The 18,282-nt window shown below is 47.4% G+C and overlaps 8 protein-coding genes across 8 annotated transcripts; 5 read left to right on the top strand and 3 right to left on the bottom strand.

Moving 5' to 3' along the window:
* Window positions 1-1,040: 1,040 nt before the first annotated feature.
* On the top strand, window positions 1,041-2,311 carry N7509_004168 (D-isomer specific 2-hydroxyacid dehydrogenase family protein; the record flags this gene model as incomplete). The annotated part of the gene is made up of 4 exons (XM_056628805.1): window positions 1,041-1,188; window positions 1,252-1,318; window positions 1,375-1,658; window positions 1,731-2,311. The coding sequence occupies 4 exons, from the start codon at window positions 1,041-1,043 to the stop codon at window positions 2,309-2,311; spliced, it is 1,080 nt and encodes a 359-aa protein (XP_056491539.1).
* Window positions 2,312-4,196: 1,885 nt separating this feature from the next.
* On the bottom strand, window positions 4,197-5,987 carry N7509_004167 (uncharacterized protein; the record flags this gene model as incomplete). Its single annotated transcript, XM_056628804.1, has 3 exons — window positions 4,197-4,440; window positions 4,506-4,870; window positions 4,923-5,987. 3 exons carry the CDS (start codon window positions 5,985-5,987, stop codon window positions 4,197-4,199), a joined length of 1,674 nt encoding a protein of 557 aa, XP_056491538.1.
* Window positions 5,988-6,854: 867 nt separating this feature from the next.
* Window positions 6,855-7,183, top strand: N7509_004166 (uncharacterized protein; the record flags this gene model as incomplete). Its single annotated transcript, XM_056628803.1, has 2 exons — window positions 6,855-7,093; window positions 7,117-7,183. The coding sequence occupies 2 exons, from the start codon at window positions 6,855-6,857 to the stop codon at window positions 7,181-7,183; spliced, it is 306 nt and encodes a 101-aa protein (XP_056491537.1).
* Window positions 7,184-7,349: 166 nt separating this feature from the next.
* On the top strand, window positions 7,350-7,700 carry N7509_004165 (uncharacterized protein; the record flags this gene model as incomplete). The annotated part of the gene is made up of 1 exon (XM_056628802.1): window positions 7,350-7,700. One exon carries the CDS (start codon window positions 7,350-7,352, stop codon window positions 7,698-7,700), a length of 351 nt encoding a protein of 116 aa, XP_056491536.1.
* Window positions 7,701-8,327: 627 nt separating this feature from the next.
* On the top strand, window positions 8,328-8,763 carry N7509_004164 (uncharacterized protein; the record flags this gene model as incomplete). Its single annotated transcript, XM_056628801.1, has 2 exons — window positions 8,328-8,499; window positions 8,555-8,763. 2 exons carry the CDS (start codon window positions 8,328-8,330, stop codon window positions 8,761-8,763), a joined length of 381 nt encoding a protein of 126 aa, XP_056491535.1.
* Window positions 8,764-9,548: 785 nt separating this feature from the next.
* On the bottom strand, window positions 9,549-10,081 carry N7509_004163 (uncharacterized protein; the record flags this gene model as incomplete). The annotated part of the gene is made up of 3 exons (XM_056628800.1): window positions 9,549-9,660; window positions 9,719-9,781; window positions 9,855-10,081. The coding sequence occupies 3 exons, from the start codon at window positions 10,079-10,081 to the stop codon at window positions 9,549-9,551; spliced, it is 402 nt and encodes a 133-aa protein (XP_056491534.1).
* Window positions 10,082-11,993: 1,912 nt separating this feature from the next.
* On the bottom strand, window positions 11,994-15,550 carry N7509_004162 (uncharacterized protein; the record flags this gene model as incomplete). The annotated part of the gene is made up of 9 exons (XM_056628799.1): window positions 11,994-13,971; window positions 14,032-14,329; window positions 14,391-14,531; window positions 14,585-14,689; window positions 14,765-14,862; window positions 14,900-15,057; window positions 15,115-15,229; window positions 15,297-15,320; window positions 15,543-15,550. 9 exons carry the CDS (start codon window positions 15,548-15,550, stop codon window positions 11,994-11,996), a joined length of 2,925 nt encoding a protein of 974 aa, XP_056491533.1.
* Window positions 15,551-17,275: 1,725 nt separating this feature from the next.
* On the top strand, window positions 17,276-18,223 carry N7509_004161 (uncharacterized protein; the record flags this gene model as incomplete). Its single annotated transcript, XM_056628798.1, has 5 exons — window positions 17,276-17,291; window positions 17,352-17,468; window positions 17,525-17,830; window positions 17,894-18,007; window positions 18,072-18,223. 5 exons carry the CDS (start codon window positions 17,276-17,278, stop codon window positions 18,221-18,223), a joined length of 705 nt encoding a protein of 234 aa, XP_056491532.1.
* Between the last annotated feature and the right edge of the window lie 59 nt (window positions 18,224-18,282).

The following is an 18,282-nucleotide window of genomic DNA, read 5'->3' as shown; positions in this document are numbered from 1 at the left end:
GGTATGGAATATGGCTTGAGTTTATCCTGTCGTGCATCATCCTTAAAAAATCATGACTGACCTCTTGGAAGCCGTGAATGTTGCGGAAGACAAATGGTGAATCGCGATCCCCAGTTCAAGTTCGAGTTGTTCTTATTATCTTTGAGCATGTGATTATCAGAGCATTTTTAGGAATCCAGCTTTCTCGCCAAAGGCCCAGGTACACGACACTGTTAGAATTCTGCTCCCAAATCCCCGGTGGAATCTAATCTGAATTATACTCCGTACTCCGTACAAAGAATAGCAACTTGAGATCGGCGCGCTCTTCAGACTGAAAAAGACGATCGACTTGTTCGTGCCTTTATCCCCGCTAGGTCTGTTCGAGAATTTTCTTCCGCGTGGAGTAATCAAAACGCTGAACGATCCTGCTTACAATACGGAGTATTCCTTTCACAATTGCGCTCCTGCCGAAATGACCCAAAATAGCTGAACAAACTAATGTTTGAGAATAATTTGTTTTTAAGGGGGCGTTGTGGACGCAAGAGTGCCGGCGAGAAAAAGCATATAAGTGGGGTTGCCAACGTGCAATGTGCATGGATGCAGGTGCGAGGAATCGCATGAAACTGAAGTATTCATCTCAAGTTCTACTTCGTACTCTCAGCTATCCTCGGATGGTTGGCTTCAAGCCAAAATGAGCTATCTACAATATACATTGCGACATATACTCATCGGATGAAATTCTGTCGTCATCCTGCGCCTTTGTGGCATAACTAGAATGCGTCTAAATTGGATATTACAAATCCTCCGCATATTCGCCATGCAAAAATACTTTGTTTTGCTCGATGGTGAGCTAACAGCTTATCGTTCATTGCTCATCGGTAACCACTCAAACTGCCTCGGCCTTCGTCCTTCCGACCGATGTGGGGAAAAGAGCGCCTTACGCCCTATCGTTTAACAACCAGCCACTTCCCAAATCTCGGGCCGTTTTCTTTCATCTGCAACTGCAAGCATTGAATATCCAACCACTGAAGAAGGCCAGCCCAATCATCTGTGATATCGAAATGGGATCAGTCGAGGTTTCCAGGGAGCACCTGCTCGTGATCTTCTATCAAGTCTTCTCACCGGAAGTGGAGAGGGTGATTCGAGAAAAGTTCGCCGATTCGGAGGTCACCCTCTACCAGTCTAAACCAGGAGAACCGGTGCCTCGTGGTATGTGTTGTGGCTGGATGGGAAATCAGCTCATGGAAATATACTAAATTTGATGTTTTCCAGAGCTGTATCGCAATGCGACCATTTTAGTGACATTCACGGATCTGCCAGAACTTGAAGATTCGCATAAGTACTCAAAACCCAATGTCTTATTGACATCGCATTGCCTAATAATATTGAATACAGCCTGAAGCTTATTCATACATTTTCTGCTGGTCTTGATCACCTCATGAGCCATCCTATTCTCAAAGAGGGCAGGATTCCAATTGCGACCAGCTCCGGGATCCACGGTCCACCGATAGCCGAGTGGACGATCATGAATTGGATTCTCGCAGGACGACAGCATTTCCAAGTGTATGAGGCTCAAAAGGCTCATCACTGGGATGAAAAAACGAAATATATGCAGGGCAACCATGACCAGGCTGGCAAGAAGGTCGGAATCTTGGGTTATGGCAGCATTGGGCGACAGAGTATGTACTGCTCGTGGTTTTATTTCACTTTCCGAAACGGTGAAAATGATCTACATGACTAACGAGATATAGTTGGTCGTGTTTCCCAAGCACTGGGAATGTCTGTCTATGCATACACTGCATCGCCTCGCAAGACCCCTGAGTCTAAAAAGGATACCGGCTATATTGTTCCCGGAACAGGGGATCCAGATGGCTCTGTCCCAGTTTCATGGCATCACGGTACAGACAAGGAATCGATCCGGTCCTTCCTTTCCTTGGGCTTGGACCATCTAGTCATTTCACTCCCTTTGACACCGCAGACCACCAAGTTCCTTGGGGCCGAAGAATTCGGTCTACTTTCTGATAACAGCACTAGCCGATTTGCTAAGCCTTATATCACTAACATCTCCCGAGGAAAGGTCCTTGATCAAGACGCTTTGATTGACGCATTGAATGCTGGCCAGCTCAGTGGAGCGGCACTGGATGTTACGGACCCCGAACCGCTCCCAGAAGACCACCCCCTCTGGGATACTCCAAATGTGCAAATCAGTCCTCATTTGAGTGGACTTGGGAGAGAATATCTTCCCCGGTCGCTTGATATCTTGAGGCTCAACCTGGACCGACTGGCTAAGGGGGAGCCATTGATCAACGTTTATAGGGGCCGAGGCTACTAGTATTGACATTGAATGAGACTAAGCGCAAATTGACACAACCAAATAATAGCATAGTGATCGATTGTTGTAGATGTAAGCTGTTGCCTTAAGACGTCAAAGCACTAAGGCATCAAGGCATCAAGGCAACAGCATTCAGACGCAGACGAGGAAGGAACGTCCGACTGTATACTCCGTACAAAAGGAAGGAACGTAGTGAATACTCCGGATCGGCACGTGCCCAGGCTGCTACTTGGGAATGAGTTGTACGTCTTCGAATTCTCTTCTTCCTCCTCCTCCTCTCCCTCTTCATCTGCATCTACGTCTTTCAGAGTCGACCATCAAACACTTACGACGCCATCAGATCTCGCTCTCTCATCGCAGAATAGCCCACCGTCCTGACCAAGACTCAGCTTAACTTTCCGCTGCTCTGCCTCATTCTTGGGAAGCCCATCGCCTCTTCCGTTACCCTCCTCCGCATCTCCTCAACATCGTCGCGATGCCTGACCTGCGTCATCTCCTCCGCCGTCACCGAGCTCCGTTCTCGCCGTTCTTTTCTGCCTTAGAAAGACCAAATGAGTGACCCAAGGCGGAAGATAACGATGCTTCAGCCGGATTCATGAATTGGTCTGGCCGTTCTATCGGCCTTGAGCATCGCTATCACCCGCCTCCAACATCCGTCCTCGCTGAGGTTCGGAAACGAATTTCGCCGTTCCTCTCTGAGGTTCGGCACCCCCCGTAGCGTGACTCGCGTCACCTATCCGTCCTCTCTGAGCTTCGGACTTATTTTCGCCTCCGGCTTCAACAAACGTCTCCATGTCCCCGGTCCAGTATCTGTTTTGTCCTCTCTGAGGTTCGGCATCCTCACACCTTGACTCTTGTCACCTTTCCGTCCTCTGAGGTTTGGACGTATTTTCGCCTTCAGCTTCTACGAACGTCTCCGCATCCCAGATCCACCATCTGCTCTGTCCTCTCGGAGGTTCGTGATTTTACTTCGCCTTCGTCTTCGACAAACATCTCCTGACACCGGGTCTCACTCTACCTTCCGTCCTCTCTGAGGTTCGGCAACCCATATCGCCCTGTCTCCGTCGATAACAGTAAGATTCATTGGAAAGTCCGTTCTCTCTGTTTGGTTTACTAATCGTTGAATTAGAAATGACGTCCCATGCCCAGCAACGGAAGATGGGTGGAAGGGGATTGAAACGCAGGTGAACGCGGCCCCGCTGCGTAAAATGCCTAGAAGGACCAGGAGGGATATCTGGTGAAAGATAGGGCTCATTGGGAGTCGGTAGGAGATTGGAGCGCCAGCTAGCGGGTACACACCGGGGGACCCCAAGTGATTCCAAAATACAGTATTCAGATCAGTGCAGTATTCCTTGACTTTCCCCATTTCCCTCGCATTCAATAGTTCAATCAATATAGTAGTTACCAGGGCCCAAATTCTGTTACATTCAAGTTCTCTCTTATTCAGGGAGGGCCGGATGTATTGAAGTAGTTCTCTGTTACGCTCCCTAGCGGCAAAAACCTCCCCCTCAGACATATCAAATTAAATCAACAGGTGCTGATTCTAAATAATGAGATTGCTGGGGAAGTACAGTCCTGAATGCAGCGGATTGAAGGCGTCTTTGAGTGCCGTGAATACTACTATCCTTTTTCCTAGCTTTTTTACTTCAAAACAAAGGTGTCCTTTAATACCTGTGGAGTCGCATAGGATTTGTCAGTACCACCTGGGCATTGCTATATCTAGATTTTTGAGCCTCATCTACTAGTCTTTCATTCTACACATATTTCCTCTTTCTGATATCTCTCAACCAGTTAATATTATTAGCTACTACTTGATATCCTACCCAGTTACATACTCAACACTTTAAAGCGCCAGAAACAAATTACCCAAGCAGAATTGCTGGCTTCATCGCGCCCGTCGACCAATAGACTCTAGCCATTCACGTCCCCTATGCCGCACCTCTTCGTTATGGCACACGCGCTGATTCTGGAAGGCCCGGACGTTTCTCATGACCTCTATGATACCGTTATTGATAGCTGTTATCTCATCCTCCGGAGTATCAGCCTCTATCAAAACCGCTATCACATAACGAAATGGCCGGTGAAAGCGCGGGCCCTGTAGCTTCAGGCGAGGCTCCCAGCCCACGAGCCTGAGAAATCGAAGAAATCTTTGAGTGGCGCGAGTATAGTTAACCACCTCTGGCTGTATTCAGACGCCGACAACTTCTTCTCGATCGCATTCGCCCAAGCATTGTCATGCCACATGATGCAGATCTCATTCCATGGGACTGGAAGCCTGAAAGTCTCGACAATGTAGTCTGCGAGAAGTGCCGCTTCCCACCGGAAACGCATAGTTGCCTCCAACATGCCCGCTTGTTCAAGGTTCAAGCCCAGCTTATAGAAGCAGAACAAACGACCACTCAAGCTTACATGGTCACTTAGGGTCCAGTCGTATGGACAAGTAGTATTGTGGAAAATCCTAGCCATCTCTTTGAGTCTCTCATGGGCCATTTGGTCGGTAATGGTGTCGACGATGTTTCCGGCCTCTTCCGCTTGTTCTCCCGCCTGCTTGGTTTTATTCTTTGATAGTTAGCTCGGGGTTTTGAGGATCGGTATTTTGTAGTGAACGCACCTCCTCCGATCCTGTATAAGGATAAGCTTTCAATCTTTTCCACCGCTCTTCAAAGTGAGCTAGTGGTATTCCAGTCCTTCCAGTCCACGAATACTCCCAGTCATCATTCTGAGCACTGAAGGTGAAGTGCTGGAAAGAACTTGAGCTAAGCCGCGTAGCCGTGTTTTGACAGGCATCTAACACTGATTGGCGGAATGCATCGTAGGCCAGGGTTTGTTCATCGGTAGGTTCCTGTGGCTGGAGGCTCTCTTCGCAATCTGGTTGCTCAGACTGACGGGGATCATCTAGCAGGGGACTTGCAGCGCTGGATAGCTCTTGGAAAATTGAACCCGCGAATATCGAACCACAGCTTCGCTCGATTTTCGGCGATATATCCCAAAGAGAAAGGCCTTGAAGTAAATCACCCGTGGGACCAGCACCAGTCGAAGCAGTGATGTTCAGATCTGGAGTAACTGCCCACCCTCCGGAGTAGCAACCGGTAGTTACCAGGGTAGTACGGGTACCTGGCGCAAGGACGTCTTTCAAAGTACGCATACTCAGATTATTCTCTCGATTCTCATCATCTAGGAGGAAATGATGATTCGGGAGTCCGTGACAGAAGATCAGAAGAAGGAGTGGCGCGTCGGTTCTTTTCGCCAACTCTGATGCTCGCTTCGCCTCGGAGAGGAACCGCTCGATCATATCACTTGGCTGAACCACAGTAACATCGGTGAGTTGATTCTGGTCCAGGATTTCACGATCGAGGCAGACTTTGCCGTCTCCGTGCGGGTTGCCATATAAGTAGGACCCGTATTTATCTACCACCTCCTCCGGGGCAGTTGCTGTGAGCCACGTCTGTTCCTGACCTTCACCCTTTAGGAGATAGTTAAAGGCGTAAAAGTCGGAAATAAACGACCCGTCTTTGGCTGGGTCTGCGCTGGTCATGGACGGGTGGGTAACGGCGAGGATTACGGTATTTTCGTGGATGGAGGGCAATGTTGACGATGTGAACGTCGAAGGCACCTTGTATGTAATTCGTATGTTACTCCCCTCGACAACAGGCTGTTGCTGCGCTGACGACGCCATAATGTACTAGGTAGACTGAGGGGTGTGTTATGTGCCCAGGTGGAAAGTGGAAATCAATGAGTGAGGAGATTTGAATCCCAACCCCAGAGTGTACTAGTAGTAGTTGCCTTGAAGTTTACCATGGTACGTGCTCCGCTTCCCAAAAGGGAAGTCCTCCTACCCCATCTGTATATGTCATCTGACTGGGCTCACTCGGTGAATAGACATCATTCTATTATTATCTACTACTTAGGATCCTACTCAGTTGTATACCCAGGACCCTAACTCGTTAGGCATGAGTTACCCAGGCAGAAAGACTGGATCTCTTGCGCCTGCCATACTTCTACTGGTAGTTAACTGGTACCTACGTGAGTACGAAGGCAACACCGTCCGGGAGTGTACAAGGAAGGTGCACTATAGAGAGCAATCGCACTGGCACCTGCCTTGGTGGCCTAAATGGATTGTTTACTTTCTCTTCTTCTTTCTCTCCTTTCCCTTTCTCTTTGTTTACATCTTCCTCTCCATCTCGTTGAGCCCGTCTACTGGCCCTGTATTTGTCGGCACACTCTGAGAACTAAACCGCGCTCAACCAGCGCAATTGAAACAAAAGCCACTTCACGATCCTGGAAGATGCGGTCTCAAAGCCCAGTTTGAAAGAGCTTGTGCGCAAACCCTCCGCCCCGACGGCAAATCGCGTTCGATTTCGTACATCGGGAAAATGCCAAATTCCGAAGAACCGAAAAGGCACCACGCAGACTCATGTTGCCCTGCTTTCCAATATTGGTGGCAAATACTATACATGGGGTTTCTTCGCTGAATTAGCAATAGCGAGCTCTGCCAACGTCCCATATCTTCTCCGCCGTCCTCTTAGAGCGGATCACCCAAAGGATGTTCACAATCAGCCCCAACGAACCCGTTTCTGCACGCTTCGCTTTAACGAACAAAAAGGAATGCACCCCTGTGTCAATGAGAGTCCGATTCAAATCCCGGCAGCCATGCCGGGATATTCAATTTGGCCAGGTGCACGTCGTTTTCCCCGCGACGCGGACAGACATGAAGTTGATTCTCAAAGCCGACCCCCGTCAGTACGACGCCTTCATTGAAGCAGACCAGAAATCAGCAATAACGTAACTAAAGAAGGTCTACGAAGTCTGCCTGGTCCAGTTGAACCCGTCGCTAGCCCAGTTTCATGGTCTGCCATGGGAACTGAAGGGTGAACAGCTAGCGCGCTGGAACAAACTCAAAGACACATAGTGGGCTGCCAGAAAAGTGTACATCTGAACTACGTTTCCCAACAACTGCCGTCATGGTTTCGAGGAAATCAAGAGTCATATGGCCAACCTCATGGGGCATATACGTAAAAGTCCCCAGCTCAATGGCAAGATGCGTTTGTTCCAGTATGCCAAGCAGAACCCTCTACCGGAGCCGAGCAAAGCACCACGTCGACCCATGATGTCTTGGCTGTTCTTCGACGACAATCAGTACCGGATCTGGGAACACAATTTCGATTTCTTTCTGGGCGAGGAGGATCACCGTTCTCGATTATTCGAGGCCACAATCGTCGAACAAAACGTTCAGTGGACAACTACGATAATGTGTTCCATGAGAGCAAGACTCACCACGTCATTCTTGAACGACCCACACATGGCTAAGTTTACTGGAAGCTCGACGTTCAGATTCGCGCGGGTCCAAAGCCAACCCCGCCTGAAGCCATCGAAGCCAAGTTCGAAGTGAAACTTGCAAGCTCGACTCTTCCGAAATATCGGAACACGGTCCATGGAACTGGAATTTCAATGAATTCAAGTCAATCAGATTTTGCCATCTTGACCCAGGCCCACTTAGATCTTGCCTTGGACGACAAAACCAAGAAGGTAACAGCTTCACTCAAAGGAATAATCCTCGCGCAGGGGTCGAAGAGCCCGATGAGTCCGTTCTACTTTGAGTTGAATGTCAAGGATGTTTCCGCCGTCGATCCTGATCGCCAAAAGAAGCGAATTGACTATATATATATATCCTTGGGAAATACGAACTGGATAACTCTGAGCCTCGAGCCGTTGAGAGTTCAGTTTTCAAGGTCGTTGCTGGCATAGACCTGGTGAAAGCGTAGGGGAATGGCAAACACAGACAACGTTGGTCATGCTTTTCATCCTAGTGAGCCTGGGGATGAAGTTTCTAATCCGCACCGGGTCCAACCAGGCCAACGACATGCTTTTGCTCACCTTCTATGACACTGGATTCAAGCACAGCGCAAGGTTTTGTCCGACCTCAATCTTGCATGTGGCCTGATTGACAGTTGAAACGCTGTTCAAAGCTCGCAGGTTGGTGTAGGTTGTACTGCCGCTCAGAACTGTCGGATACCAAATGGGTATTCGTTGCCAATCATTGAGTGGTACCACTGACGACAGCTCTTCCTTTGGCGAGGCCCTCACAGACTGCCAGATAGAGGAAATGGTGGTAAAAAAGGTCACGAAGGTTTACGACCAACGGCCTGACGCGAAGAAGCTGATCGACCTGCTCCACCTAGATCGACGAAGTGTTTTGGACAAGGAGACGATGTTCTCACTCATTGACTGACTGTTGCGAAAAAGTCCTGCGCGGGATGATCATTCAATGCAAAGTGGTCGTCACCGCACTCAACGTTTCTGAAGACGAGAATCTCAAGGACTTGTTCACGCCAAATTCGTTGCGCTACGAAAACGCTGGCGAGTGCCTCGAAGGCGACAGAATGATACCATTCACAGGGTATCTGAACCTGCGCATAGCTGTCATTATCGAAGATACGAGCAGTTACCGCTGACTGTTGTATCCTCGCGTCAGAACGAAGGGGCAATTTCCACCGTCGCTCGTTCGTGGCCCGATTCTAGTTCATCATAACCAAAGATCGGTGCCACCCTGAGATTTTGGATTGGCCTACGTCAGCCGTGTAGGAGGGTAATATCACCGCTAGCGCGGGAAACACCAATGCTTAAAGCGCGAGGGATATGTGACACGCCCACTGGTTCAAGACCCGGGCATTTATTCGGAAGTGCCGAACTGTGTTTGACGCCGAAGGTGGAGTAGGCCTGACACAATGACACCCAGATTAATGCCGTTATGGCTATCATTGAGGCACTACACGCCTGCAGATCCAGGGTAGTTCATATCTTGTCCGAGGATGGAATATTGTTCTGCTCCTACAATGCAGTGTCAAACGCCCGATCGGGCGTTTCGCTGAAGATGGAGTGAACGACCGTTGCTTGATCGACGACGGGTCGCAGAGTCAGGAGTCAAACGTGGTAATCTTCATGTATACAAAACCACGTACCAAATTTGACGACAGAGATTATCTTTCTCTCACGCCATCAGCGGTTAATGTGGCCCTTCTCCGAGCAAAGAAGCTCCCTGTTGTCGTCGCAGACCTGCGTATCTGGAGAATCCCAAGATCTCTAGGAAAAGCCGATTACCTGTGAACTGTAAGCGATGCCTAACAATCACACCGATGAAAATGACTAACCTGGCTATATAGCTTGAACAATGTTTCCAACTTGCAAGCTCATATATACGACTGGGTTCGGAACGGAGGATATTTGCTCTATGTTACTTCTATGAACCAAATGTTCGTCTCTGGAGAGACATGACTCCAGCCGTTATCTTGTGAGCATCCTCAAGGATGCGGTCGACAAGGGCCATGTGCTGCCATGGGTTGACCCAGAGACTGTGGAAAGAATACTGTGAACACGGTAAATAGCAGGTGCTTGGTCAGCGTCTCATACCTTGACTCACCATCACCGAAACGACCACCGGCACCCTCGCAGCAATCCTTAAAGCCATCTTCCCTGAAAATACTGATGTGATCGTTAGGGCTATCCTCAAGCTAAGGCAGGTTGGGTTGGGTTGGGCTGGGCCAACATAGCGACCACCCCAAAAAAGTAGGATGCGAGGCCCGACCCGAACATTCCAAATCTCATCGCATATTCATCACGAAGAGGTCCTCGGGGAACGTAATGAGTTGCGACAGTGATATCATGATTCCATTCAATGTCATATTCCCGAGAGATCCCGAGATAAACAGGGAATTTAACATTGGCATTGACGACCTCGGGAGCAAAGACCGAAGCCGAAATCGCCTGGGACATGTAAATTTGAAGATAGATGGTGAAGCTCCAGATGAACGGGCACGCTAAAGCACAGCTGGAGAAAAGTGCGGCATCTTGCGATCGCGTCGCAGTTGGTAGTCGAGCATGCCTCGAGAGACTTGAAGACAGCATAACCGTAGATAATTTTAAATGAATTCAACCTTTCCGTTTTGATAGTTTTCACGTTCATTAAGATACTACTACTAGTGGCATATTTCATGAGTATCTCGTCCGCACTTGTACTCGGCCTCAAAACCAGCAAAGCCCCCTACACCTCCTTTTTGGGCTTAGTTTTCTATAAGACTCCGAGGAAGAATTTTGCAAGATAACAAGACATCCATGAATAAACATTCACAATTTTTTCCCGTTGTTTACAAGCTCTGGTGGCTCATTCGCAAATGACTTTCATGCGGAACTTTGCCCAGGTGGTTGGTCCTTTGTGGCGCTCCGTAGCCGCAATAGAGACAGACTTGGAGATGTAAATAATACACTACTCGGTATAGTACTCGGTTACATACCCAGGAGCATGAATTGCTAGGATCAAGTAATTCTTATAGGTGGAAAAGCTCTAACGGAGCACGGGGCCGATCGGGGCCCGGCGGAAACACTAGGTCGATTGCGGTATAGAGGGCTGTTCGATGAGGGTGGTTGATGAGGGAAAAGAAAACTGAAAAACTGAAAAAAAAAAAAACATACAACAGCAGGGATTCGCATGTGGTCACCCACCATACTACTAACCTGCCGGCGTGTGGCTAAAACACAGCAGGTAGTGCGGTGGGTGCCGCCCGGGTGAGAATGGGGTGAGCGCCGCTTTAGCGTCGCGCGACCCGGGTGATTAGGGTGAGTGCGCAATAGACAGGGTGAGAACAGGGTGACACCGGGTGAGAATTGTACTTTGCCATGCAAGGATCGCGCTTTGACCTTGAGAGCTGAAGTCAAGCATACATCATTGGATGATCTACTATCACCTGAAACAATCGTCTCCTTGGCACCTGCACATTGCCACCATATGTCCTGGGTGGTTGTGTGAGATGCTGATTAATTTGGACAGGAAGCCTTCACATAGTCCTTACGTGTGCTCCGCTGGTCTGCAACACCATTAAGTGAGCTAGCAGTGGAGGTCTCACCAGGCTTGTGTCAAGGATACCACTATCCGTCCAATCAAAGCTTGCGATCTCCTTATGAGCCGTTGACCGAATTTTGCGGGGGTTATCTCCATCTACACACAAACTTCTTTTTATCATCTATAGTACCGATTGAATGTCTTCGACTCTCATTTTGTGCTGTAGAACCACAGATTTTCATATTGTGTCGTCATCTTGGTTCATTAATATAGGTAGAGAAACAAGGGATGCATGTATATATTCCGGACGATCGCTCATTGTGTCTCAGTGAATTTATCTGCTTAAAAGATGTATGATTTAAGCTCTATATAAACCTGTGTCTTTCTAAACTTCGCTGCGTTAGAATTTACCAAATTATGTTGCCATATAAGCACAACCGCCCCAGTGTGCTTTAATCAAAATAAATAGCTCCTTGCCACTCGATTCAATGTCATTCACTCTCAACGGCAAGTTGTTACGGACCCTGCGACATGAGGGGTCGCTGCCTACAGATGGGCCACCGAGAGCCAACCGTTCCTGGGAAAGGAACGCAAGAGTCAAGACCGGATCACGTGACCAATGGCCGGAATCAGCCTCTGACTCGCCGTCTGAAACTCCACTAAAAGACAGGGAGTAATATGATAATCACCTACGGGGAACGGTTAGGTCTTTGCATTGGATTGAGTTGATACAGCGTAGACTAAATAATTAATCATAACTCTTAAACTTCTTCGAATGATGTATTTAACAGAAGCATTATAGCACGTCGGAAGCTACTTGGATTTGAATCATTCCGAAACTTCCGTCTATCAGATGATAGAGCATTCTATCACCTTGTTGTAGGATTTCCATGTCTTCGTACCCGCTTTGTCCATTGATGTCCCACAGCCAAAATCCACGACATGATTACCTTTCTCTTTCACAAAGCCAAGACAATCGAATTCTGTCAGTGTGTTTTCGCAAGTGACGTGTCCCGGATGGCCATTCGGCGACGTATATTTGCACCCAGTGTATTCGCCGAGGTCAAAGCCACTGAGAGATGAAGGATAACTATCATGTTCATCTGCATCAACTGGTCCAGCCACCTTGCGCTCTCCAGCACACACCTGAACCTCGGTCATTTCCTGGCGGTAATCATAGTAGGCACCGTAGAAAGAGTATGTATCTTTGCGACTGGCGTCAATATAATCCTTCTCCTCGTGATATTTGAAGATCAAGAATGAATTAGGGTAGCCGGCCTTCGATGGCTCAGAGCCACCGCTACTTGTTGTCGTCGTTGCCGTAGTCTTTGTAGAAGTTGTGGAACCAACGGCTGACCAATAATCAGAAGCATATGCCATCAATTCGCTTTCTATTGCAGATGAAACATCTGCTGGCAGCGTCTGGGCGTACTCAATTATACTGACAGTGGCTTCCACGAATTGATCGTCGGTGATTGTCTTCGTAGTCGTAGTTGGTGTCGCTTCACAAGCAGTTATTGTCTTACAAGCAGTAGTAACGGTTTCTGTAGAGTGAGTTGAAGCTGGCGTAACCAGTGTGCTGCTGATCCAGTCTGTACAGACCTCAGCCTCTTGAGCCTCGCAGTCACGATCCTCTGGCTCGCAGTCCTCTCCTTTGCAGATGCCATTATCGCAGTCAGGCCCAGCGCAGCTGACAACACGGCAATTGGGGCCAGTGCAGGTGAACTTTCCAGAGCCAGATGGAGGGCAGTCAAGACCAATACATCCCCAAGCCAGACAGTTGAATCCAATGCATCTTCCAGAGCTTTCGTCGCAGTCTTCACCAGTACATCCATGATCTTGACAGTCATCGCCTTCGCAATGACCCTCGTAACAATCAGTACCTCTGCATCCAGTTGGCTCGCAATCCTTATCATCTGTACAGATTCTTCCCTGACAGCCTTTCCCTTTGCAGCCCTTCTCGATGCACAGCTTGTCTTTGCATTCCCCGTTTTTGCAGTCTGGACCGACACAGTCGGCCACAGATGGGGGATGGTCATCAAGAGGGTCAATGAAATCGCTATACGAAAGATCATCACAGTTGTTGAGGCAAGGCCCGTTGCAAAATTTGGTACACACCTCGCCACAGTCTGCTGTACAAGTTGGACCGGGCGGACTGCCCTGAGTGAAAGTAATCCTGGTGGGGTTCTCATTGTCGGTGTGCCAGGGCCAGGGTGGAATATTGATAGTTCTCGTGACTTGCTTGTGAGAAACGCCTGATTCAAACAAAGGGTTGGGGTCATCAGTGATATGGACCACAGGCATGGGGATACTAGGCCAAAGCGTGCCCACGAGAAACGTAGCATTGGATTGGGTAATGTTCCAGTTATAGAAGCCATGAGAATAAGCCGTGTGTGGAGGGACTGTTATGACTGTGTCTTGAACGTAACGAGTGATGGTGCTTGTGACAGTTGTGATGGTTCCACTCGTCACCATCTTCGGTGTCTCCCATGCTACTTCGACGGAGGTAGATAGCGTAGTTTCAGGGATGGTGGTTGGTGTGGGCAATGTTATCCAGGGAAAGATAACATTGACCGGGGCAATACCCGTGACCTCATGGTCATCAGAGTCAAATATCTCAGAAGCAACTTTGAGAATTCCTGTTCCATCACTTCCACCCTTTGTATCAGCACCATTCATGCTAGTATCAGAGGGGTCCATAGAGTTAGGGTTTTTCAAAGAACCAGGACCGCCCATATCAAGCGCCCAACTGAAAAGACCCCCAAGACACCTAGAATTTGCAAAGTCGGCCTTTTGTTTCAACGTGCGTTCATTGTCGAAGGAAACCCTAGAAAGAAAGAAAGAAATCAGCATGCTCGTTGTCTTCATTCCTTTCGCTATCACATACCATTGGTCGTTGTTCCAGGTCATCCAGTTGACAGCAGCCGCTTCATCGTACTTGATTTCAGGGGCATCGCTTTTTATGATGCGATTTATTTCATAATCAGAAAGAATACCACTTGTTCCAGTACATTGGCCTGCAGCGGCTCCCCCAGTGCTGTTATGATCTTTGTCAAATGCACAACCCGGAGACGTACAGGAAGTGTCGTCCAAAGTGAAAGATCTTCCATAGAAACCCAATCCCAATAGAACCTGGCTTGGATCTATGCTGTTCCGCCACAGAAGATCCAATCCATTGGATACCTCTGTTTTCGATCGTTAATACCAGCTAATTTCGGCTTGGGTGTATGACAAAGTCAAACATACCAGTCAAATTCGTATGAGGGTTGACCACCGCACTGGTCCACTTGGTTTTACCGTCCCATGTACCATGAATATCATAAGCCATGAAGTTGAAGAAATCAAGATGTTCAGCCATGCCTTTGAGATCAAATCCTTTCAGATACCCTTGGTATCTGGTCAGTATAATTCCAAAATATAAAAATAAAGCTTTGACCCACAATAAGATGACGGAAGTGTAACTGTGACTCCCCAGGAAGTCTTGACTTCCTCGCGAAGCTCCTTCAATAGCGTGACGAGATTAGCTGTGTCTCTGGCAGTGCCACCTAGAGTTCGATCAATAGCATGTTAATACTACACATAATGACAAGTGAAAGATGTGGTCAGCTCTTAGCACTCACCTCGATCTCCTGCCGCAGGGTACTCCCAATCAATGTCGATCCCATCAAAATCGTATTTCTTCATGGTCTCAACCGCCGATTTGATGAAAGCTTTCCGACTCCCAGGGAAACGGCACAAATTGGACCAGATCTCACCACCAAGATCCCAGCCTCCGATCGACAGGTATGTTTTCAATGAACTCTTCTTTTTTTTTCAGGGCGGTAAATTTAGACCAGTCATCCTCGTCACCATCGTTCATAGTGGTGATAGTAAAATCAGACTTGTCAATATAGGCAAAGCTGTAGTAAAGATGCTATTAAAAGAGATTTAGAACCATGTTAAGATGCTCACATTTAGCTTTTGTACTTACGGTCCAAGGAAGGACATTGATATTTTCTGGCTCGACAATGTCGCATGCTCGCTGAGTGTTCCAACCCTCGTAATATCCAATATAATTTGCCTTACTTGAGATTCCATCACACGAACTAATGTATAGAATCTGTTAATTGATCTGTGAAAGTGCGAGCCTCAGGGCCGCAATTCTGTACTCACGGTTGCTCAACAGGGTCACAGCCGCTTTGGCAGTTAGATTTGCAAAATTCTTCAGTCGTTCCGCAGAAACTATGGAACTCATGAGCATATTAACAAAAAAATATATTTCATTCTTAGATTCAACCCACCCAAACTCAGAACAGCAGACGTTCAAAGGACACGTAGTCCCGTTAACCTTTGCATACTCTGGTTTAAACAAATATTAATCCCATAAAAGCTAACGAAGCGATAGAGTCAAAATCATACCGCCACATTCTGCGATAGCGTCGCAGCTGGAAATACAGACATCGTCTCCGCAAAAGTCTGGTCCGAATCCGCAATATCCCTCTTTTGAGCAACAGCCACTATCACATTTGTCGGTAGATGAGCAGCTACCCATTGCTGCTGAAACAGGGATAACGTTGTTGGTAAACAGTAGGCTGAATATCAGCCCCGGTATGGTTTTTAGTATCATAATAGGCAATCCCTTCTCATGGGACTTGACTACTAGAGATATCCAGATACCGGAAAGGGAGGCGAAAAATTAGGAAAAGAAAAAGAACGTAATATGAATGATTCAATGATCCATGTAAAGAGCGTGATGTGTTGCGATAAGGAATGTCGAAGGCTATGGAAATAGCAAAGTCTAGGTTCAACGGGGACTGTTACTTATATTCATCTAGCCTTTTCCGCCGCACCAGCACACACGAGGTTAGTTCCCACCCTACTGAGTCGTAATGTATCTTTCCTCAACGTCGTGATTTCGCAATGATACGGTCTAGTATCACGGGCAACGGAACCGGCGGTTAGAGATCGTAATTTTTGCTGGTGTTGACACAAAATTTCACTTACTAGTCTAAGGGTTTGATTGAAACAAGGAGTGGATTAAGTTTGGGGGCTACAAAACTTAGCATGGCACTAGCTAATGCATACTATAGAGTATAGACTGGGACCGGCGCCTCTACCAAGCATCTACGCGTTTCCGGCCCTCGGCTGGCGGTATTTACGGAGACCTTGCAGGTACATCCGAGTGTGCCGGACTCGGATACTCTCCGAAAGACGAGAATTTAGCTTAATGAAACCGTACCAGAAAGTTGAAACGAGATGAAGTGGTTTTTATATGCACGTACTAACAGTAGAAATCTCCACTTTGATTCACCTGGAAGAGTCGAAAAAAGCTCCTCTGAAACCCACGTTACATCGCATAGACAGGAAACACTTAGGTCCATTTACGTCCGAAAGATTGAGAGTCTTTTTTCTTTTTTTTTTTGTGAATTCTCCTAGAATAATGAAACGAATTAGTTCTGGTTGGCTTTGGGGGGTATAGTAAATACCTAATAGGTAATAGTATTTGCTAGTAGATACTGGACATAATCAGAGCTCAAATATATTCCGATGAGATCCCGCTGTGAAACACAACCAAAGCTTCTATTCTCTTAGATTCCCATTTCATCATGCAATTTCGTGAGAAAACTTTTGCAGGCTCAGCTTCAAAAGCTGGCTCGCTGGTCCAAATGCTGCTGGTGGCTGTTTTTTGTGCTCTTACGGCAGCTTCCTCCATCTTGGATACAGCGAGCTCTCCAGTTGCTATCGAGACGATTGGAAGTTCGACGAATACAAGCTCGATCGTGGAGGACTTAAACTCTCTACATACACGTGCAGATACAAGCAAAAGGCCCAATGTTGTTTTTGGATCGACTTGCTCGGATGCTCAGGTCACATACCTCCATATATCCATGAGTGAGGCTGCGGATCTGGTATGTTCTCATCTTCCCTAGAAAAAAGCACAAGTTTCTGAAGCTGCTCAAAAGGCATCTCGAGCTCATACTGCTGTGGCCGAGCTTTTGGAGATAATGAGAAACAAAGAAGAGCCTAGCACCTGGCCTGCGGCCCAGTACACTAGAAGAAGCCGAAATTTCCTTCTTTGGAATGCTTTCTTTGGACAGGTAACCCTTGGAAGAGCAAGAGGCAAAGTTTCAAGAGGGAAGACTATAAATACAATGAAGCAGGTGCTATGTAAGTTAATGCCTTGGACGCGGACAATGGTATACAGCCCCTCATACTAATGGAACTTAGTCATGTTCGAAGATATCAGTAAAGCATTGAGCGCGACTAATACAAAATTTCAAATGGTGATCAATTGTGCCGATGAATGGCTTGTCAACACGCACGAGGAAGGTGTACAGGGCTATAGTAAGTTCCAACACTTCAATGCGGTCTAAATTCGATTCAACTAATACCGAACCCAGTGCTGTATCATGATACAAGAATTACAGATCGTCGGGTTCTCTTTGAGCACAAAGTGACCTGCCATGAGACTTCCAAAGTGAACGGCTATCAATTTTTTCATAAATCAAATGACAAGGAAGAGACCGTATACTGTCCAAAGAGCTTCGATATGTGGGCCGGCAAGACGTTGGCTGAGATTCAAGGCTCCTCCTTTCAATCTTTGAGGGGGAAGCCCCTGCAATACGTGAAGAAGTATGCTGCGGCCAGCACAGTATTTCACGAAACCTCCCACTCTTACAATGTCCTCAATGACTGGCAAACATTTGGTGCGAAACTTTCAATCAAACAGTGAAGCTGTATACATGATTTACACTAACGACAAATATCAGACTACTCAATTGTTTGGAACGGGAGGCAGGAAGCAGTTTATGGCGCACTCCTTGCCCGAGAGTTCGCCAGGGTATTCGATGTTAAAAGCGAGAGAGCCCCCATTAAAAATGCAGGTAGGAGACATTCCTTCTTGAATTAAAACACATCTTTTGCAACAGGGATGCTAAAACTTTGCAGATACTTTAACAGTTTTTGCACTTGGGGTGTATTTTGGCCAGTGCAACTGGGCTAATCCTCAAGATCCCGGTAAATGCTCTGGCGACTCGCCAGATCCCATCTGCCCGAGAGGCGAGGATGGCGAAAGACATTGCGTCAGTTTTTTTGATTGAATGACCAGGGTAATTTGAATCTCTGGCTATCAAAAATAATTAAAAAAGATTCTTTGCTT

The sequence above is a fragment of the Penicillium cosmopolitanum genome, assembly GCF_028827165.1.
Source record: "Penicillium cosmopolitanum strain IBT 29677 chromosome Unknown utg000005l:1.0-4006212.0:1.0-4009387.0, whole genome shotgun sequence".
In the NCBI taxonomy this organism is placed as follows: Eukaryota; Fungi; Ascomycota; class Eurotiomycetes; order Eurotiales; family Aspergillaceae; genus Penicillium; species Penicillium cosmopolitanum.
This window is presented reverse-complemented; position numbering and strand designations above follow the sequence as displayed.